At 41.3% G+C, this 23,199-nt stretch overlaps 2 protein-coding genes across 2 annotated transcripts; one reads left to right on the forward strand and one right to left on the reverse strand.

The window, feature by feature from the left end:
* Nucleotides 1-60: 60 nt before the first annotated feature.
* Nucleotides 61-10,015, forward strand: znf598 (zinc finger protein 598). Its single transcript, XM_029437569.1, has 13 exons — nt 61-266; nt 1,207-1,319; nt 2,473-2,602; nt 3,311-3,522; nt 3,621-3,838; nt 3,956-4,049; nt 4,524-4,601; nt 4,881-4,987; nt 5,130-5,208; nt 5,305-6,185; nt 6,753-6,918; nt 7,053-7,200; nt 8,557-10,015. Exons 1-13 carry the CDS (start codon nt 93-95, stop codon nt 8,929-8,931), a joined length of 2,775 nt encoding a protein of 924 aa, XP_029293429.1. The 5' UTR covers nt 61-92; the 3' UTR covers nt 8,932-10,015.
* A 1,265-nt stretch (nt 10,016-11,280) lies between these two features.
* On the reverse strand, nt 11,281-21,030 carry syngr3a (synaptogyrin 3a). The gene is made up of 5 exons (XM_029437413.1): nt 20,736-21,030; nt 18,490-18,724; nt 17,932-18,077; nt 15,692-15,886; nt 11,281-15,419 (listed from the first exon to the last, which is right to left on the reverse strand). The coding sequence occupies exons 1-5, from the start codon at nt 21,018-21,020 to the stop codon at nt 15,366-15,368; spliced, it is 915 nt and encodes a 304-aa protein (XP_029293273.1). The 5' UTR covers nt 21,021-21,030; the 3' UTR covers nt 11,281-15,365.
* Between the last annotated feature and the right edge of the window lie 2,169 nt (nt 21,031-23,199).

The following is a 23,199-nucleotide window of genomic DNA, read 5'->3' on the forward strand; positions in this document are numbered from 1 at the left end:
AGCTCAGACTTTCATAATTACGTAACTGCGCTTCAGCGGCTGTCTGTGGCTCTCCCTAATAACAAATAGTAGATTTGTGCCTTTTCACCACCATGGCTCCAACATCCACGAAAGAAACAGAAAAACACTGCGTCCTGTGCTGTCAAGAAGTCGATATCTTCGCCTTGGGAAAATGCGACCACCCGGTTTGTTACCGCTGCTCCACCAAAATGAGGGTGCTGTGCGACCAGAAGTACTGCGCCGTCTGCCGGGAGGAGCTCGACAAGGTGCGCTTTCCTCCGCCACTGTGCCTCGGGGAGGCGCCCGGTGGTGCTAACTAGGCCGCATTCTTTTGGTAGTGTTGTTGTAGAAAAAAATAAGCACAATTGGTATGATAGCAGTTTAGTTGGATTCATAATAAATAAAAAGCATTGCTGGTGAATGAGATATGGCGACCTGTCTACCAACTGCCCAGACTAACACAATTTTCCCTCGCTGTCATTAGCATAGCTAATGTAGCTAACGCTAACGTTAGTAGCTTAGCTAGTGAGCTATACCTTGAGTGAGGTAGAGTTAGCTAAGATGACAGTGTGCTAGTCCAACTGTGCTTATCCTGTTTACTTAATGTGACAATTCATTTTTGATTCAGTGAACTGTCAATGCATTAACTAGTAGAACACGCCAGCTGTCACCTCTCACATAAACCAGCGTGTGCACGTTAAATGGCTCACCGGTGGTGGCTAGGTTGCTAGTTGTTACTACCGCGGCTGTTTATTTAGCTAAATGCCAGACCAATGTCAAGGTAATTGGCGTGTCTGTCTGCTAGTCAACAATTCAGGCTCAGATACAGTTAGCTACCAGCTAACAGCTAGCTGAATAGATTTCAGTCATCTTGTAAACTCTTGACAGTGTCATACCAATAAGGGCCTCGCTACCTACCACTCCCTTCAAAGGTGACGTTTGCTGTCAGCAACTTCCGATAAAGATATTGTTAAATGTTCATTGTTGATTACAGCTGGTAGCTGCTATTGTCAAAATGTTTTTAACTGCTTAATTTAGCAGAGCTTAAGTGTATTTATACACAACCTGCGGTACTGGCTGGGTTTCATATGGTGACTGCATTCCCATAAATCCATAGGATATACATTACATAAAATCTTTGACAGGAGAAGCATTTTCAGTGCACAGTGCATCAGTTTTTAAGTTTCCGTTTCATGTTGTTCTCAGGTGGTGTTCGTGAAAAAACCAGGGGCCTTCTCATCTCTGCCCTACCAGCAGTTCCCCTGTGAGAAGAAGCATGATATCTATTTCTGTGACGAGAAGATCTATGCCGAATACAGGTACTGCTCTACTCCATTCTCCACTCTTTGTGACTGTGTAGTCTCTTTAATATTTGTATCTCTTCCTTCTAACAAAGTTGACCTTCCCAGCAACTACAACACAAGTCAACTGCTGGTAACATTTGGCTTTGTCTGTGACAGAATCGAAACTGAAAATCACCGTCGCATAATAGAAACTATCGGTGTAAAAAAAAAAAACCTCACTTAAAAAAGACTAACATGAAGAAAAGATTCAGATGATTGCAGGGCTGCAGCTATTGATTATATTAGTAACCAAGTATTCTACTGATTTATACCATCAATTGAGTAAAGGGATAATAAATACTAATTGGTTAAATGTTTTAGGAAAAACTACATTTTTATTTCTTAAATTGCATACAATAATTCAAAGTCAAAACTAAACTCATTTAGTGCATTTAAGTGTGCATTTACATTCTGGGTTTTAATAAAAACATTTTCTGAAATGCAAAAAGGTTAAATGTTAATGTCTTATCGACTACCCCTTTAAAGATAGGCCTAGTATAACTTTAACTGATATAACTGTAATGATGTATTTGAACAAAGCTTCAATGCAAATAATTTGAATCTCAAGGAATCGTTTTGGTCCTAGAAGATTGTCATTGAAAGAAACACCAAATGCAAAATTATCTAAATAGAAGAAGATAATTAATGAAAATTTCATCACATCACTGTCCTGGCTTCATAGAAAAGCCCCTCTTGTCATCGCCGCATGCAGTAGCCTGATGAATTAATCATGGTAGAAGGCTGTATAAATACAACAACATACAGAAGTAATGTCCTCCAGTGGTGTGTGTGTGTGTGTGTGTGTGTGTGTGTGTGTGTGTGTGTGTGTGTGTGTGTGTGTGTGTGTGTGTGTGTGTGTGTGTGTGTGTGTGTGTGTGTGTGTGTGTGTGTGTGTGTGTGTGTGTGTGTGTGTGGAGAGACCAAAGTGTGCAATCAGTGAGTGTTTGATGTGCAAATATATATAGAGCAATCCAATTGTTGTTTGATCACTCTTTTTCTTGTAATTTACTTTATACCCTAAGTCATTTTTCTATGTTACCAGAAGCTCATTTAGTTTGTCCTAACTGATAATGTGTTTGCTCTATCTAGACACTGATTAAATATTCTCTCTGTGTTTTGTTTTTATCAGGCATCTGCTGTTGCCTGAGTGCCTCCGCTGTTCAGAGCCGAAGGTCTTCTCCAAGTATGAGGAGCTGGAGCAGCATATGAGAAAGCAGCACGAGCTCTTCTGTTGCAAGCTCTGCACAAAGCATCTCAAGGTAACATACTAATCATAATAGCACTAAGTAGGTAGACCTATTGTTTTTATGACCAAACATAGACTTCTAAATATCAATAGCACACACATGGGTGTTGACCACCAATGAGATCCGGTGATGGCTATTAGGCTGTTAAGAGCAATGGGGAAATGTCATGGATGGGACACGTAGGAACTTTTAAGACACAAAAAAACTTTGGGACAAAATAATTAATGATTATTCTTGTCATTTTGGGAAATTGTAAATTCTGTGGTATTAAAACACTTGTGGTCACAATGTGTAGTTTACTTTTAGCACCAAAGCATTATCCTTAACAGCGGTCCATTAGCACATTATTGATCTGGTATCGGAATAAATATTCCTAATCTTGTTATTGATTGAGGAGAAACCATAACATTATCAAGCTTACTGAAAACAACTGAAAGTGTTTGGCATCAACAACACCAGGAAAGTAAAAGTAACTTTTTATATTGATATTTCCAAATTATCAGTAAATATTGGTCCATCTAATTGTTCCCAGCACCAGTTTTGTTGCTATTTATAATTCTCTTTGCAATGTGATCTACACTTTGATGGGCAGCTTTATTTTTGCCCCCATTAAACTGCAAGCCTCTACACGTCCTCCATACACTAAAGCACTGGCTTGTAAATAAAGTAGAAACTTATGTCTAGACTTGTTCTTTAAACTTGCTTTACCTCCCCCACCAGATCTTCTCCCATGAGCGTAAATGGTACAACCGCAAGGAACTGGCACGTCACCGAGCGCACGGAGACCCAGACGACACGAGTCACAGAGGACACCCGCTCTGCAAGTTCTGCGATGACCGTTACCTTGATAACGACGAGCTGCTTAAACACTTGCGCAGGGACCACTACTTCTGCCATTTCTGTGATGCAGACGGTTCCCAGGAATACTACAGGTGCGTATAGCCCTTTCGCACGCACGCACGCAGGAGTGTGGTGGCTCTGTAGGTTAAGCCAGTTGTTTAAATATTATTTTTAACCCTGCTATCCACAGTGATTACCAGTACCTGAGTGAGCACTTCAGAGACAGTCACTATCTGTGTGAGGAGGGCCGCTGTGCCACAGAACAGTTTACCCATGCATTCCGCTCTGAGATCGACTATAAGGCCCACAAGGCCGCAGCACATAGCAAGAACCGAGCAGAGGCTCGACAGAACCGCCACATCGACCTGCAGTTTAACTACGCCCCAAGACAACAGAGGAGAAATGAAGGTCGGTGAACATGTTGTTCTGTGTTTGAGACGGATCTTTATATTTAGAGGATTATTGTTGAAATGACTGTAGTTTTAGGGCAGTGAATGTGAATAAAATGAGTGCTTGTGTCCTCAGGTATGTTGACAGGTGAGGACTATGATGAGATGCGTCAGAATCGAGGAGGAAGAGGAAGGCCTCATGGGGGACAGAAGAGCTGGAGGTACTCCCGGTGAGTGTAAATTAGCAATGCTGCGTTGATTTGATTATCACTGTGTATCACAAATAAGCATCAGACTCTCCACTTCACATGTTGCGGGGTAGATTATTTTGTGTCTGAACAACATCATACAGAAACTTTTTCTAATAGACAAATATGTTGATGCCATTATGAGCCTGATTACACGACTGCCGAGCATGCAGTGCCATTGTTGAGGAGTAAACATAACGTTATCACAGCTGCGGGTCCTACAACCTTGTACTGTCACTGTGTATGTCTATGACATTTATTTCTATTAATTTCAGTGTTGAAATGTAGCACTTGGCCCTCTCTGAAGGACTCACCAGTGCTTCTGATCTGTTACTGCTCAAACATACACATTTTAGTAGCTGTTTCAGTCAAATTCCAATCTGTTCTCAGTCATTTTTGTCGCGTATTGGTTTCTTTCTTTTTTGAGTGTACGTGAATGTGTGCTTGTCCGTGCAGAGAAGAAGAGGACAGGGAGGTCGCAGCTGCTATGAAGGCATCCATGGCGATGCACAGACAGGAGGAGAGGGGAACGATGCACAGACAGGAGGAGAGGGGAACGATGCACAGACAGGAGGAGAGGGGAACGATGCACAGACAGGAGGAGAGGGGAACGATGCACAGACAGGAGGAGAGGGGAACGATGCACAGACAGGAGGAGAGGGGAACGATGCACAGACAGGAGGAGAGGGGAACGATGCACAGACAGGAGGAGAGGGGAGCGTTGCACAGACAGGAGGAGAGGGGAACGATGCACAGACAGGAGGAGAGGGGAACGATGCACAGACAGGAGGAGAGGGGAACGATGCACGAGAGGGGAGCGACGCATGAGAGGAGCGCTCCCAAACACCTCAGAGAGGAGAGGACAGAGAGAATGGAACCTGAAGAGCCCAGACACAGGACCGGAAACATCAAACCTCCAGGTGAAACAGAAAGATATTAAAAGTGTACTTACTATTTATAATGTTTTGTCAGGGGTGTGTTGTTTTCTTTTATTTGGGCTGACACAAGTATAAAAGAGGCAGGAACACTCACTGTGCTGACGTATTTTGTTCTCTTTAACAGTAAGAACAATGAAGAGCGCTAATCCAGGGGATGAAGAAGATGACTTCCCAGCTTTAGGAGCCACAGCTGCCCCACCCATGTAACTTTTTACAAGCAGTACAAACTTAAATCCTCATCATCATACACACAAGTGTACTGATATGTTACATTTCTGTTGTTATCTGTATCCTTCCAGTGTAAAGTCAGCTCCTGTGACTGTAACAGCAGTCCATGCAGCTTTGAAGGAAGACGACTTTCCCAGCCTCTCGTCTGTAGCTGTTGCATCACCCATGACCCCGGCGTACTCTGCCCAGCCTAAGAAGTCTTCCTCCTTCCAAGAGGAGGATTTCCCCGCGCTCGTGTCCAAAATCCGACCCCTCAAACATGCAGCCGGCACCAACTCTGCGTGGTCCAACCATACTGCTGTAGCTAAACCCAACACTCACCCCCCTCCGTCCTCCAGACCTTCCCCTCCTCTCTCATCTGCGCCCTCTGGCCCCCAGCTGCTCTCCTCCTCAAACTCTGCATCTTCACAAAGGAAAAAGAAGGTTGGGGAAAATGGAAAAGCAACATTTACCCGCTCTCCTTCTTCTGACGATGACAAAGGAGTGACGCAGCAGGAGTTCCGCTCAGTGCCCACCATGTTGGATATCTCCTCTCTGCTCACTGTTAAAGGAGGCAACAGCAAATCCTCCACTGTGACCTCCAACCCTCCAAACCCGACCCCCATCAATGATCCCCCTACCTCTAAAGCCAGCAAGAAGAAAAAGCAGCAGAAGATCACAGCCGCTCCCTCTGCGTCCGTGTCTTCAATGTCAGGGTCGACTCAAACTGTAAATACAATGTCAGTGGAAAAGGCAGCACAAAAGGAGAACGTCCCTGAGAAGAGTTGGAACAAACCCCCCTCCAGTGCTCTCACAGCGCCATTGATGAGTGGATTCGCTAATGGCCACCCCGAGAAATCTCCACCCATTAGTAAGAAGGAGGCCGTTGTGATAACCCCTCATCCCAAGGCTGACCCCCCTCTTGAACAGGAGGAAGAGTTCCCTGCTCTCATGACCAAGAACCCACCACCAGGTACAGCACTACATAATATCCACAATATTCATCTTATGTCTTTTCATCATGTAGAAGTAGAGTCAGTGCCTGAAATAAACGTCTTTACTCGGCGGACCTTAGGACAAAATAATGAATTGCCTTTTTGTTTCACATAAACATTTGTTTCAGAATACATTTCATTGACAATAAGGTATTATGTTGAATACAACTTGAAGAAGAGGCCAGAGCAAAATTTGATGCAAAATAATTTTAATATATTAGTAGCGCTCGAGTCAGTTTTGCGAGTAAAACAAGTGTATGTATGTATGTATGTATGTATGTATGTATGTATGTATGTATGTATGTATGTATGTATGTATGTATGTATGTATCAATCACAGACAGCAGAGGACAGAAGCAGCGCACCCGTAAATGAAACCAAAACATGTTCGAGAGACTCTCAGCATAGTTTTTTTATTACGTGACTATTTTGGTACAAACATTCACCCGCCAGTGTGACAGATAGCCAAGATTTACTCCCCATTTGGGGGGTGTTCATGTTGGAACACTGAGCAGAAGTAGTAGCTCAGTGTGTTTATCTCTCAGGCTTCAAGTCTCCCTTCCCGCTGAAGGCCCCAACTCCTGCCCCATCCTCCGCTATGCCCCCACCTCCACCAGGCCTGGGAATCTCCACCACGAAACCTCCCCCAGGATTCACTGGCATCCCCCTCAACAGCAATGTGGTGGAGCCTGCGCCATCTGCAGTCAACCCGTGAGACAATGTCCCATTTTAATACATGATCTGCTTTTGGTTTGTCTGTAACTATTTTGTTGATGTCAGTGTTGGCCTTGTGAGGTACGAAGTTGGTGAATTTATGTTTTTTTATTATTATTCTTATAACCAAGGCCCCCCAAGGTACAGAGCAGTGGTTACCTGGTGCCAGAGGACTTCCATCAGAGGAACCTGGAGCTGATCCAGTCCATCAGAATGTACCTCCACAACGACGAGTCAAAGTTCAACCAGTTTAAAAACTACTCTGCACAGTTCAGACAGGTGAGAATCAATATTAGAATTTAAGAAATGTTGTATTATATAATTGTTTTAATACAGACACATTGCAATACTCATTAGGTATTAAAGGGATATTTAATTAATTTTTCTGATGTTGTATGAGGCAATTATCCATATACCTACAGTAAATCAGCAAACCCCAGTTTGGAGAAACACCGGAGTACCAGCACAGAAGCTAAACAATGTACTGCTGTGGCCGGAGGCGGCAGCAAAACATATTTTAGCCACTTCAATATCAGTTTAAGTGTACATTAAATTTAGAATATTGTCCTGGCTTTACTTTGCCGTCAGACAGTCCTTTCTGACGGGGAACTGAAACCGTTAGTTTTGCTCTTTTCAAAGCCACCAGACTCCTTTTTTATTTATTTTTAACATTAATTTTACCTCGCAGATCAATGGAGTTGCTGGTCTACCGTTGCCTCGAACAGTTAGCTAGTTTGTGTTATTTGTGTTATACACAATTACAAACTTGTATTGATTTATTTTAGGTGGCTTAAATATGTTTAGCTGTTGCCCCCATCCACAGCAGTACATTGCTTATCTTCCATGCTCCTGTCTGTTTCTCTAAACTGGGAGCGTGCCTACAGCCATCTACTGTAGTAATACACTGACTATGGATAAGTACCTCATACGACCCCACTTAAATTCAAACTGTCACTTTAATGTGGATAACACAACATACAGTATATCTCAAAAGTGAGTACACCCTTTAGATTTTTGCAAATATTCTGTTATATCCTTTCAGGGGATAACATTATCCTACTGAAACTTTGATATAACTTAAAGTAGTCAGTGTGCTGCTTGAATAACAGTATAGATTTATTGTCCTTTGAAAATTACTCAGTACACAGCTGTTAATGTCTAAACAGCTGGCAACAAAAGTGAGTACACCCCATAGTGAACATGTCCTAATTGTGCCCAATGATGTTGTTTTCCCGCCCTGGTGTCATGTGACTCGTTAGTGTTACAAGGATTCAGGTGTAAATGATAAGCAGGGCTGTTAAATTTGGTGTTTTGGGCACAATTCTCTCTGAATGCTGGACAACATGGCACCTCATGGCAAGGAACTCTCTGAGCGGCTGAAAAAAAGGATTATTGCGCTTCACAAAGATGGCCTTGGCTATAAGAAGATTGCCAACACCATGAAAATGAGTTGCAGCACAGTGGCTAAGATCATACAGCGGTTTTCCAGGACAGGTTCCACTCGGAACAGGCCTCGCCAGGGTTTGAGTTGTGAGATATACTGTATATACTGTAGTACCAAAGTTCTAGAGCCCCAAGTAAATGTCTGTTGTTGGCTTCATTACCCCGCTCCTGACCCGCTCGCTTTGTTCCCAGAGTGTGATATCAGCGGTCCAGTACCACAGCAGCTGTAAGGACCTGCTCGGAGATGACTTTAACTGCATCTTCAACGAGCTTCTGGTGCTCTTGCCGGACACTGGCAAGCAGCAGGAGCTCCTTACTGCCCAAGGAGACTCTAAGGCGCTGGAGAAGCAGTCAGGCGCTGGAGGAGGAAAGAAAAACAAGAACAAGAAGAACGCCTGGCAGACGCCGACCACAGCGGCGAACGCAGCAGCTGAGCTGGACTGCCGGGTTTGCCCCACTTGCAGACAGGTACTGGCCCCCAAAGACTTCCACTCCCACAAGACCCTGCACACAGGCGAGAGTGAGGAGTTTCCTTCCTTGCAGTCAATTAGCCGTATCATCAGCTAGCCCCTCGTTTTACCTCTGCTCCGTTAGCCATTGCGGGGCAAATTTTCAGTTGCCCCTGCAGCAGCCAAGTGACCACGTCCTAGTGGAGTCTGGGGCTCATAGCTCATAATGAATTGGAATTTAAGATGTTTTTTTGTTTTTACTTTCTATGGGGGATCATATTGATAGATTTGTGTGAATGGGTTCACAGTTTAAACACACAGGGTTGCCCCATCTCGACTCTATTTCCGACATCCTTTGAGGACATCTCCAGCTGGCACTGGCACTGGCAACGTCCGACTAGAACTGACTATCTTATTTAATGAAAGGAGAGGCGAGCTGAGGCTATACTTGAATGCATCGCTCCCCAATACAAAAATTGTATTGATTTACATTTTTTTACCTTGCTTTGAGCTTTCACCTAAAATATGACAATGTACTTTGTTAACATCAAAAGCTGATAAAGGTATGTATGATTTCCCCAGCGGGGCTGCTTGGATAAATGACAAAATAAACACATGTTCAGTTCAACTATTTAGCACCATATTTATTTAAGTGTAGCTGTTTGAATTGCTTTTAATTGTTTGTTGCTTCGTGCAGAGGAAAGCCTGGTGAGTGTTTGAGTGAATGGATTGTTCCCGTTGGTTGGGACAGTGAGTGACAGGAAGTAAGCTGCTTCAGGAATTGGAACAAATTTTGGTTTAGATTTTTTTGTTATGTATACCATTTTCATTTATTCTGTACTTTTTAAGGATCAGTGGTTAAAATGAGACTAGCTCTTTCTAGTCAAGTTTCCAGGTTTTATTACGGTAATAAGTAATCATGAAGAAATCCTTTCGTGCTATCATAATGCAACACAAAAAAAGCCTCATTCTCCACTCTGCCTTCACTTGAATTCCAGCTTTGACACACTGGGCAGGTTTACTCTGTTTGTTAGAGGGGGACTGGTTACATCCTGTACACAATCTGTTCATCTTCTCTCTCTCAGGACCGTGTGTGTGTGTGTGTGTGTGTGTGTGCTTGTTTGTTTGTTTAGAGTCTTTCTAAACATCACACAGCAGCTTACTCTATTTTCTGTCTGGCTTCAATAAAACGGTTTCTGTTAGCACTGTACGTTTCTGTATCTTTGTTAGGTGTGTGGATGTGTGGTGATGGAGAAACATGTATAAATGGTCGGGTGACTTTAGGATGTAATTTGTGTATAATGAGACACATTTGCCACATTATAATCAGCCACGTGTTGAGTATATCAACTATGTGTCATGTATTACACAATGTATAAATGGGAAAAACATCTAAAACGTACTGCACTGGTACCCAGAAACCAATTGGTCCGTGCGTGCGTGGCCCGGTTTCTATTTAGTTCTCTTTCTCCTTTCCTCCGCTCTGTAGGTGTGTGCGCACGTGTGTGTGTGCGTCAGGTGCGAAGCCCCGCCCTTCGCAAAACGGAGCGAAGGAGAGAATGTGAATGCGCAAAGTAGACGGTACACACTGAAACGTGCATATAAATTAGATCGATGGCATAAGCGTTTAGTTTATTTAATAAAAGAGCACCTGTCAATGTGAAAAGTGAGTTGTCAATTTAAAATACATTTGTAAAAAAAACACCTTGAATTTCAGGGGGGGGGGGCGCAGGGCTCCATTGGCTGGGTACCCCTACAAGACAATGGTAGGGGAAACACTGGTATGGTAGAAAAATATTTAGTATGGTAGTATAGGTATTTGAATGCACCGCATTGTGTCCTACTGCGTCCGGTCTCATTTTGCAGTATGCAAACCAGCCCGCTATTCTGACCCACAATGCTTTGCTGCAGATATATGAGCAAGAAGGTCAAAGTTCAGGGTGCATTGTTATGACAAAGTATGTCCCAATTTTATGCATACTGCATGCAACAGTACATACTTTGTAAGGTCAGCTGCAGTACATACTAAAAGAAAAAAACTCATTTGGAATCATTTGGATCTTATTATGTGGAAAACTTAATGGAAATATGACATTTCTGTTTGTTTCATGTATTAATGTGAGGAAGGTTACATCAGATCTGTGTGGTGCGATGAGATGGTTTTAATCTGACGTTGTGTTTCATTGCACAGTGGATGTTGAAGTCACATGCGTCAGGTACTTCCTTTTTTTTTTTTTTTTTGACACCCAACTTTTCCACCTCAGCCAAGTGTAAAAATGTATTTGCCATATATGAATTTGTTTTACATTTTTTATGTGCCAATTGAAGATGTGTACAAAAATAGTTGGATGGAAAAGCACCTATTGTTTTCAGTGTCATTTGATACATTGATATAAAATAGCGATTATAGCTGCTTTAAAGATAACACAAATATTCACAGATTAAAGTCAGGGACAGAAACAAGCAGTCCAAAACATGTTTTTCTTTTTTATTCGAGTGACGGTCAGACTGCAGTCCAGAGACATTCAGGTAATAGACAGTGACACACATCTCTGTACACAGTGTTTTTACACTGAAGAGGTCAAACGCCTTCAGAACAGGAAGAAACAACTCAGAAGAAACATATTAAAGGGGTAGTACGCTACAAAATCAATGTTTACTTGTTTGTTGGTCGATGGCGGGGGTTACATTTCTATTATCAATATTATGGGGGGAGATATTGTAACATCCATGCAATGTATTATACTGGACACCACACAACTGATGGCACCCGCGTTACTACATATCACCTTTTATAATCTCAGTCTAACAAAACGACAGCATGATCACATAAAACTTTGATTTTGGCGCCAACGGCTCCTTCAAGAGTTGTCGAACAAAGTATTTCCAACAAAGAGTGCATTCGAGTTAAATAATCATTAATATTTTTATATTTTCAGTAGTACAGGAAAAACCATACCTTTTAGACAGCATCACACACAGGTTCCATTTACTTCAATAACGTACTGAATTTTACAATCAACCATTACCACGGCAGTGTACATGGGCCAGAGCACAAAACATAGAAAAGGCTGTTATTATTTTTATCTACCACACTGACTGAAGAAGAGACTGAAGCACTGAGAACAATAATACAACCTGACCTGACAGTACCCCAAACTATCTAATTGTACCCTAATAGTACCTCATACCACCATCAATACCCCAGTCTCACCTAACCACAGATAGCGGGTTACTAGCAGCCCAGTAATACCCAAGATTTCATATTTTATTAGCATATTGTTAATGCTTTAAGGATTATAACTGTAATGTTATGTCAGTTACATTATCTTGCAGTGGCATCAGGTCAATTTGAACAGCTAATATTCATATTATATTAGAATGAACCAAAACCATTGGCTTTTTTTTTTTTTTAAAGATTAAAAATCAATTGCCTCAGGGAATACAGTAATATTGACACAACTTGTGGGTAATGGGCTACAACATGAAAAAACACAAAGTATAGTAACTTGCACCCTTTCCAGAACCAAAATCCTAAAAGGAAATACTACTGTGTTATCCCTCAATTTATAACTTATACACACTTAACTATGCACTCGCTGACAGTCTGGTGAATAAAATGTAAATCCTCCTTTGAATTGAGCTCAATCCTTTTTAGTGCTGGAATTAGTACAAACAGAAATTGTTACTTTATTCACTTTGTCATTAACCTAATTTATAATCACTTATTCGTCACCTATTTTGCGAGAGAGCAGATGACCCTTTTTACTTGGAGTATACACTCTTTGGGACAGGGACAGGAACTGGAATACAGAGCCTGTACTTTGTTAGCTGACATTTTTCTGTCAGTGTAGCTCGAGGCCCTACTACTAAGTTAGGTTCCTGAGTGCAGGAAATCTGAGTTACAGTCGGCATTCTGGGACAGTTTCACCCTGCAGCTTTGCGATATGTTGCACACAAGTGCATGCGTACGTGTGACCAGCAACATCATGAGGTTGAGATAACATCACTGAATAAACAAAGAGTTGTGTGGTCGCAATTCTGACAATAAACTGTGATTAATATAACACAAGAAGGAATCCTGTCAGCTGCACTGATGGCTGGCGAATCTCACTTTGCAAAACAACTTGTCAACTTAAGAATTACATAGTATTCAATATATAATGATATCTATACAACAATTTTCATGCATTATTATCATGATTACTTTTATAACTCTGCGAGCCCCAGTTGTCCCTCTTCTGCAGTACCTCATCTGGTCGGCAGAGGGCGCTGTTTACACAGGATCCGTCAGCATTACGTTCTACAAGTCAATTATATCCCTCTATGGGCTTTTATATTTGGCTCTGTTCATCAAAAAAAGAAAGCTCTTAGTTTCATACTTTGTAATTCACATATCTTGACAGTGACACTGATAATATATTTAGCAGTAAGACTATTTTTATTTTGGGGAAATGATTAAATGGTGTAACAGACTTATGATTTCCTCCTCTGCACTAAAACTTTGACAGACACATGTTCAAGAAAATAACTTTTCTGCATCACCAAATTTAATTAACTACACACATTCACACATTTTCACACACCTATCTCATGCATGCTAATACACGTGAACACGTACAATTGTTGCACGTGGACGCACGCCTCACACACTCACACACACCAGAACTACAGATTCGCTGATGGCGAGTGTACGTGAACCACGATACAGACACTCACAGACATGGTTGGCATGGTTACTATCTACATCAGGGCCCTTAGTGACCAACATCCACCCAACCCTGTCCCTGTCACCATGGCAATAAATGCAGTCCTCCTCCCTCAATGGTAGGATTGCAGGATCAATAAATTAGCCAGCTAGCGATCCTTAACATCCGACAAACGGATTTTTCTTTTGCCTGAGACTGCACTGAATCTTCCAGCAACCCGACATCCCTCAAATAAAAGCTCATCTGTTGCCCCCCTGCTTTGTGATTACATAAACTCCTATAGACATTAACAACATAGTAGCAACGTGGTAATCAGAAGACAGCAATAAGAACACAGGGCAGTTTGGCAGCTTCTAAAACGTAAACATAAACAGACCTGACTTACCCAGCATCTCCCCACGAGCCCCGTTTTATACACGCAACACCCAACATAGGACACTGTCTCAAATCACACATTACATACATTCCCTGGTACCATGGACGGATTATGGGACAATGAGCCCCGGGGCACTGACATGTAAAGGCCCCCCACCCCTCTTGGTGGTGGTGATCTTGAGTGTTTTGGTCGTTTTAAATCTCTTTGTAGTTGTTTTGAATCGTTTTATTGTTTTTTATGTCTCTGTGTAGTCTTTGTGTCTCTTTGTAGTCTTGTTGTGTCTCTTTGGGGTCATATTGCGTCACTTTGCAGTTTATTTTGCATCTCTTTGTGGACATTGTGCGTCTCTTTTTAGCTGTTTGTGTCTCTTTGCAACTCTTTTGCCTTCTTCTTTGTGGTTGTTTTTTGTGTCTCCTTGAAGTCGTTTGATTGACTTTCCAACAAGAAATGTTAAAAATCACTTCAAACAGAGGCTCTTTTCCAGGTCCCCCCTGACCCCTTGTGGTCCCCTGACCCATAGGCCCATTCAATAATCTATCCATGCCTGGCACAGAACAATAACAGACTGAAGAGTGATTCATTGTGGATTAGGGTCTCCCCCAATCATTTTAAGAGTGGAAAACTGAGCCTTGTACATGAATGAACCAGAAACACAAAAAATGTGACACTGCTATTGTGACAATGTACTCGAGGAATATTTTTCACTATGACATTCTTTGAAATGTGTTCAAATAATAATCCCACTACATCCAGGAAGACCATAAATACTTAAAAACATGATATAAAAGCTTGTTGACCAATACTAATTGTATTTAAGGAGATTTATTTTAGGAGGTCTTAGATTCAGATATCATTTCCATATCTTTAGCAAACTTCACCAGGGAAGCTTAATCAAAGTCGGATCCATAAATCTTAATTTGGAAATTTGCCTGAGATTTGTGAGTACAATTCAAAGTATGTAATTGAGACAGTGCCTAAAATTGGTCTAATCTGACGTCACTAGCCTACAGTACAGTATAAACCTACTTACAGACTTACATAAGATGTGAGATATTGCACTTAGTTACAAAACATTGTTGTTGTTTTTTTACAGCATGTGGAAATCTACTAAATTAAGTCACTGTCTGAGACACACAGCACAGTATGGCACTTAGTTGATCTCTAAGTTTGGAAACATGCAGATTCAACACACAGGATCACTTTTAACTGCAGCAGGGAAAGGGGGAGGAACAACCAGACTGTACTGTAGCTAAAAAAAAAAACATACCCCGTACTGTTTGGCATGAAAAGGGATTTTTGACACTTCAATGAATGGAAAGAATAAGGTGAAGGTGCCGTATGTGAGTGCCTTCTGCACATTCTTTTATCCAATACTGCTTTGTGGTGGAGTCACTCACTTGTTGATCCCTTCATCTCTTTATTGTTTTGTCAAAATAGTGTTTAGATACTGCAAAGTGGCCTCCTCTTCTACATTTCCTCCTCTTGTTTTCTTTTCATCTCATCTGCTCTAATCCAACGACACTGGGTTTGCAAAAGTAGGAATTTGAGTTTAACGTACAGGTCAAGAAAAGTGCAGATAAAGCTGGAATGTTAAGAGAGGAGAAGTGAACGAGAAGAGGGAACAAAGAAGGAGAGGGCTGTTTTTTTTGTTTTGTTTTTAAGAATTATTGAAAACTCAGCCCAGATCAACAAATACTGCAAGTGTAACATCACAGAAAGCAATTTTCTATCACTTTCCTCTTATCCCTCTTCCTCTTCCACCATCAGGTCTATCTTATCTAGTAAATAGGAACCTGGTATGTGGGTGCTGCGTTGTTCTCGGTGAATGGTGGGCTCTGGTAGGTCTCTGTGTTCTCGGTGGTTTCGCCTACTGGTGAGTTGGAGGGGTATGGCTGGGTGGGCGCGCCGCCGTCCATGTGCTCCGTGGTAAACAGAGTCATGTCTGTGCCGAGCAGATACTTCTGTACCGCACGTACTGTTAGACCAGCCTACAGGGGGAAGGGGGGGGGGGGGGAGGAGATGGAGAAGATTAGAAAAAAGTAACTCGAGGCAGTGCACTAGTCAAAGTAAGCCAGACTGAATCATGAAAGCTCAGTTTTCAACATCACGTTTAAAAGCAGGATTTCAAAGTGGTTTGTTTTATATAATGTAGTTGCCTCAATAGAAATAAAGTTACCTCGACTTTTGTTAAAGCAATAGTTTGATATTTTGGGACATTTGCTGTTTGAGCAAAGGAATTAACATTTGCCTATATCGGTAATAAAATGTTTTAAAAAGTACAGGATTCTTTAAGAAAACAAATATAAAAATGTAAACAGTGCAGATTGTATATATATTTTAAACATTAATTAAAAATCAATACAGTGTTTTTGAGAATCGATTCAGTATCACAAAACATAATATCTCGATACTCAAGTGTATAGAGTGTGAGTCCACTGTCTTAAATATGAGCCAGCAGTCTGTTAGCTTAGCATGAAGACTGGACACAAGGGGAAACAGCTAGTCTGGCTCTTTCTGCTGTAACAAAATCACTTGTCAGGCAACCAGCGGAAACTCCAGGAAGTTACTGCTCCCAGTCAAGGAATAGTCCAGCACATAACCCCCATACAAACAAGACATAACTTGTTAATTTATTAGCTTTAGAGGTGCTGGGAGTCACATTTTGTTAGCTTCAGACAGGGCCAGGTTAGCCGTTTCCAGCTATTCTTAGCTAACCTTCTGCTAGTTTATCTGTAACGGACAGATATGAGAGTGACGTCAATCCTCTGATCTAACTCTCTGCAGAGAACCAATAGGGCATTTCCCAAAATGCAGAACTAGTGCTTTAAAAAAACTGTAAATGTTAGACAATGACGCCGGCGTCTTTAAACTCACAAACCTCGTTTACCACTGAAAGATGCAGTTAGGACGAGAATTTAGTCAGAATGGGATTACTGTTCGTAGTTTGGTACACGGATGGATTATTTAAACAGGCCTAACGTTCCACTGCTCAGTCAAAAGTCCTGATCATGTTTACTTACCTTGACTCTGTAGAAAAGATATTGATATATTTGAGTATAATATAATTTTAGTGTCCAATAGTATGTTGTGTAACAGACTCTGTTTGACTCCAGTGTGACACTAAGGTGCCGTGTTAAATCAGCAGCAGGACTTTGAAGTCATGGTTGACCTGCTAGATGTGGTTGAAAAATATGTAAAAACACTGAGGGTGTTTTGTTTCTGCTATTATGTAGGAGGGGGGGGGCTTTCATGCATCTGTGCCCAGGAACCCATGGTCTCATAATCTGCCTGTGGCGTAGGTGGTATTATTATTTTATTTAAAAGCTGTGTATGTTTTCTGCAATCCTGAAGAACAAACCTAAGAACAATAGATGAAACACTTGTCAAGTAAGATTCAGGAAGGGTTCATGTTAATGTTTCAGTGAAGGAGAGCACCTGTCAGTCATCTATTGGTTGTTTAAAGGCTGGTCTGCAACACTTTAACAACACCCATAACCCAGGGGTGGCCAAACTGTTTTGATTGTGGGCCATATATAGAAAAATATATATAGTCACGGGCCAAACAATAGTAAATGAGTAGTTCTCAACCAGTAATACTGCAAGCAAATCAGTGTTTCTACACCAGAAAATCCCATGTGCAATAGAAAAGTAATTTTCTATCAAAATAACTTGCAACACTACGTTTAACTTTTGACATTACGGCAGTATTGATGTGCTCACATATTGAAAGAAAATATGTCTAACTGCTGCTCTTAAATTTAATTTAAAATAATTCAATAAACAAATTCACCATGGGCCATTTATAAAAGGGCAGCAGGCCGTCGTTTGGCCACCCCCCTCTCTAACCCAACCAAATGCCCACTGAGCCTTTCCAGACCTTAAGATTAAAACAAATAATAAAATAAATCCCTTATCAGAAATAAGAAGTTAGGTACATCTATTTTAAAGAGTTTTATGTTTGTATTTGTTACACTTGTTGCTGCATGTGTGTGTATTTGTGCCTCTGTATGCATCTGCAGTTGCATGTTCTTACCCAGGTGATTATGGAGAAGAAAGAGAAGGCGATGGCAGCCCGGGCTGCGTCGGCCCCCTGATTGAGTGGCAGCTCATCAGCCGTGGTCCGAGACCACTGATTGGCCAGGAAGCAGAAACTTACAAAGTACAGAAAGGCCCAGAAACCTGGCAGAAACCAGAGGAACAATAAGACGCTGTTACAGCAGAGAGAAAGGTCATTTCTGAGTTAACTTTAAACATGAAACACCATGACCTGCAGGTGCAGATTTCTTAAATCACGACCAACTGAAGCAGTTCTTTGTTCCCTTTGGAAATGACTCTTTTTTCTCTAATACCTTTTATGTACGTTTACAGGTTTCATTTCTCTTGATGTCTTGCGGTTCAAAAAAACAGACAGGCCTACTGGTTTTTTTTTTTTTTTTTGGCATTTTGGGGAAACCCAGCCTTTTGAATACTTAAATCACAGACTTTACTATGAAATATCCAAAGTACAAATGCTGTGTCTTGCACTTCCTGCCTCTTTGGAAAGTTAAGAAAAATAAAACTCTGTTTGCCTCTGTGTGTAAATACGACTCACCTGAGAAGCCAATCTCAACCATGATAGCCTTCTTCCTGTCTTTGACGGAGCTGATGGAGGAGAACTTGTAGTCAAGCAGGAAGAAGAAGGAGCACGCCAGCAGGCCCACCAGGCCCACGAACACGCCATAGTTGCACGCGTCTGCGTTCTTATTGAAGACGCAGTGGAGACGCTCGCTGCCCATGTTGACATAGCCCTCGTTCACAATGGAGGCAAAGACCACCAGGGAAAATATCTGTGGACGGGGACGCAAGAGGAAGAGGAAGGAAAAAACTATTAACATATGATTTATTGCCTATACAATCAACATATCTCTCCTTCCCTCACTGTCTCCCTTGTTGCAGGCTCCCTGGAAAAAGGATTGTGGCAGCGTCTCTTTGAGCGCGCTCAGACCAAAGGCATTAACCTAATTTCCCCTCTTTCTCTCTGACTGACCGAAGAGGTGGATGCTTCACTTCCCATCAAGAATCACATCGTCCTGAGGCGCTGTGTATACCAAAACAGGAAGTGTGATAAAGGTCACTATAGCTGATGCTATAAAACTTTTTTTGGTTGGTTCATCCCAATTTTATGAATAACACCCTTCTTTAGGTCTGATTTGTATTTCTTCCTACCTCTGCTCTGGGCTCTCAGCTGACACTGATCAGCTGACTAACACTGGGTGGCAGAATAGGGGCATGTGACACACATATACACACACAAGCAGAAATGCACTCACACTTGGGGGTGTGGGTCACATGATGGTGGAGGGACACACAATGGGATTTTAAAGATAATTTTACTTGAGAGTATTTCTGTTTTGTGTTTTTTTTTTTTTAATACTTCTGACACCAAGATGGGGAACCACTGGATTAAACTGCTTAAATTATATAAAGTAGTTGTTTTCATCTCCATCTCAACCAGTTACAACAGTGAAATAGTTCTGTATCAACATTCAAATAATGCCATATATATCATTATAATATGTGTTAATAATACACGTTTAATAATATTGTGTTGGCAAATTTTATGCCTTGTAGATTTTTCGTTTATCAGTTCATCTGGTTGCGTTTTCGCTTCACATTTTTGTAATTGTTCTTTTTGTACGCTTTCTTCCAGTTATGGTTACAGACTTTCCCTCACTTCCCACACTTCCCACACTTGTATTTACTTGCTTGAAAAAAAGAGAAAAAACGCACAATAAACAAAGATGAAATGATAATACTGTAGTGTAGTGAAAATCTGATATCGTGACAACCCTAATCGATACTATAAGTACATTTTGAAGGTTTTCAGCTATAAGGGGAAACATAAGCAACACAATGGACAATTACACTTTATAGTACATTATTGTTTTAAAATGAATGATTAACGTAAAGGTTAAACTTAGATTTGTCCTTCATAACGTATCCAGAGGGCTAAGTCACCTACACTAGAAACATTCATATCATATATTTAACATGTGTACAATAAGTACATAGCCAGTCATTCGGGTGGAATTATTCGCGCATATCTCTCGGACAGATCCCTCCACTGTGTGTTTTTCATAAGATCCCCGCACTGGTAGAGAAGACCTTCTCCGTGTCACCCAAAGGTGATGCGTTACATTAAACGTCAGGGCACGACGACGCGTCTCCGTGGCACTGCGTGCGTAATAATGATCACGGACCAATCACAGGTGGGATGACGGACGACGACCGTTTAGGGTAAATCAGCAAAATCATTAACTGAAAATATGATTGGCGATATAAAACGAAGGAGGTGTGTATAGTATATAATACGGTTATATTTCAGTTGACATGAACAACAGGAAACAGGAGGATGGAAAATGATTTGTCTTTCTTATTTTCTACACAATCCAGGTCCGCTGCTGCACATCTTTTTAGGCTGTTTTGATAAAGCACTGCCACGCGAGATTTTTAAAATAAGGAAAGGAGACGATAGGTCGCTTTCTCCCCCCAGAAAAAAAAACATCTGTAGTGAAATCAGTTTCATGGTCAGGGTGTCAGACAGCCACCAGGCCTTGGTTACACCCTGTAGGCTACATTTCTATATATATTAATATATATACATATATACATATACACACACTCCGATAGAAGCATTTATTTTCTTTCCATTTACACACCCTGCTTATTGTCGGGTCTATATTTGCAGTGAGAACACGTCAGGGGTCTCGCGCAGCAACGGCAGCAGAGAGCCCCCACATACACATCCACACACACACACTAACAGAAGCAGTGCCGGGGGAAAAAAACAGCTCTCACCCAGGACAGCACTCTGAGGATGGTCTGCGGCTGTTTTGCAAAGGTAATCGGGTCGATAGTGGACCCGGCCCGGCCCGCTCCGAATGATCCCACTCCGTCCATCTTCTGTCGCTCTCTCGCTCTCTCGCTCTCTCTCTGTGCTCTCCTCGCAGCTCCACGCTCCCGGCTCCACGGCAGGATGGATGCGCTGCTGCTCTCTGCTGTAGGGACGGGTCCAGCTCGCGCGCACGCACGCACAGGCGCGTGGGCACAGAGGACGACGCCGCAAATGAGGGGAGCGTGCATGACCGGCGGCGTGCCGGCGCTATACAGACTATGCTGGGCATAATTTAATATTATCATGCCAATATTATACATTATAGCGTATTCAAATTGTACTATAAGTGATTAGAAATAAAACAAAGAAGTCAACTGACTCACTGTTACCACAATAAACAAAGCTGCTCTTGTTGGTTTGTGATACCATCATTTGTTGTGGCTTTAAAGGGGTTTAGTATTATGCTTCCATAAAGGTGGGGGACTCATTAGAGACACATTTAAAGATGAAAAAAAGGGGGGGGAAGGGTCCAAATCAAAGCAGCAGAAACCAAGATATCCTGCTATTAAATCACTGGGTCATTTCCCATAATGCAAGCTGCCTTTTGAGGTAAATTTGTGATTTTGGGCTATATAAATAAACATGACATGACTTGTCTCCGAGATGGGCCCTCTGAAAATATGCATGCACATTTAAATACAATTGTGTTAAACCAAATGACCACAAACCCAGCATCAATAGTAGCCTAGTTCATACTTTGCTCTGTGGTGGGCTGGTCTGGATATTATTATTACAGGTCATTTTAGCAGACGCTCTTATCCAGAGGGACTTACAGTGAACTAACTACAGGGACAGTCTCCCTGGAGCAACTCAGGGTTAAGTACCTTGCTCAGGGGTACAATGGTGGCAGCCACCATTATTGGTATTGAACTCACGACCTTCTGATTTGGAAGGCGTACCACCAGACTATCACCACCCATGATATGGTTATGGATATGATAATAAGTCACAGCTGTAGTTATGATTTTAGAAATTAGGGCAAAAGGGAGGGGGAGATGTTAAGCAAGCATGATCATGATCAGTAATGGAAGAGGTATTCAGATCCTTTACTTAAGTAAATGTACTAATACCACCTTCTAAAAATACTCCACTATAAGTAAAAGTCCTGCTTTCAAAACCTTCACTAAAGTAAAAGCTAAATGTACTGAGTACGAAAAGTAAAAGTAGTCATAGTGCAGTAAAAATGTTTCCTGTCAGTGTTTTTCTGTTATTTATGAAGTTTTTGATGTGTATGTTACATTTTACTGTTGTAAATGTTTAAGGTTGTGTTAATTTTATCTCCTCGAGGCCTTTATACTGTTGAGTGATTTAACCTGCAGCAATGCATAACTTTCTATAAGATCCTGCTATATATGAGGCACATAGGCCTTAAGCACTGCAGGTCACAAACAATATACTGTGTGACATATCCCTTATGAAAAAAGGCTGGGAAAAGTCTCATGACGATGTAGCTGTGCCAAATACCACAACAGAGTGTAGTCACATGTTGCTTATCATGGGATATTCGCAAATTACTGTGACTTCAACAATGACCATTTAGCTCAACACTAAACTGTCTCAACATGAAATTATGAGCTTCAGTGGGTTGTAATAAAGTAGTATTGTGAAAACTCAGTGGTATTATTTTCACTACTAATATAATATTACATGAATTGTGTTAGGAAATTGGCTCACCAAGGCTGCTGACATACAACAGCATGCATAATGGCTCACACCACTAGAGGTCAGTAACCTTTACTTCAAAATTCAATATCTTAGCAGTAATGTTAATTAGAGGAGAGAAACAAACATACTCATATCAAAGTTATTCAAAACACAGTTGAGGATAAATGCTTGTTGTTGGTGTATGTGGAACAAATACAAAAGCCCTCTAAGGTTCATGGTAACAGTGATACCAGCAGTAGCAGCTGGGCATTAGACCTGTATGAGTGTGTCCTCTACTGGCTCCTAAAATAACAAATTCATAATCAGTGTTTATTAATAACACACAGACAGATCAGGTCACATGGCAGAGGTTCTGATATCAAAGGCCTTAGAGGGCAAAAGGCGTCATGTGGTGCTGCAACTAACAGATGTTTTAATTAGCCATTAGTCCACTAATATATTGTCTACTTTTATGGATTGTTTGTGCTATACAATGTAATAATTGCATGTTACCAGAGCCCAAAGTCTCCAAAAGTACTTAAAAAACCCCATCTAATTTTACAGTTAAATAAATTAGATAAATACAAGTAAATCATCACTTTTGGTAACACTTTAATCAACAAAATATAGTTTTTAACTCAATTTAATGGACTTAAATGATCAATTTATCATGGTTGTAATTACAAAATTACTTATTCTAGTACTTAATTATACAAATAAATA

Source organism: Cottoperca gobio, chromosome 8, assembly GCF_900634415.1.
Source record: "Cottoperca gobio chromosome 8, fCotGob3.1, whole genome shotgun sequence".
NCBI classification, from domain to species: domain Eukaryota; kingdom Metazoa; phylum Chordata; class Actinopteri; order Perciformes; family Bovichtidae; genus Cottoperca; species Cottoperca gobio.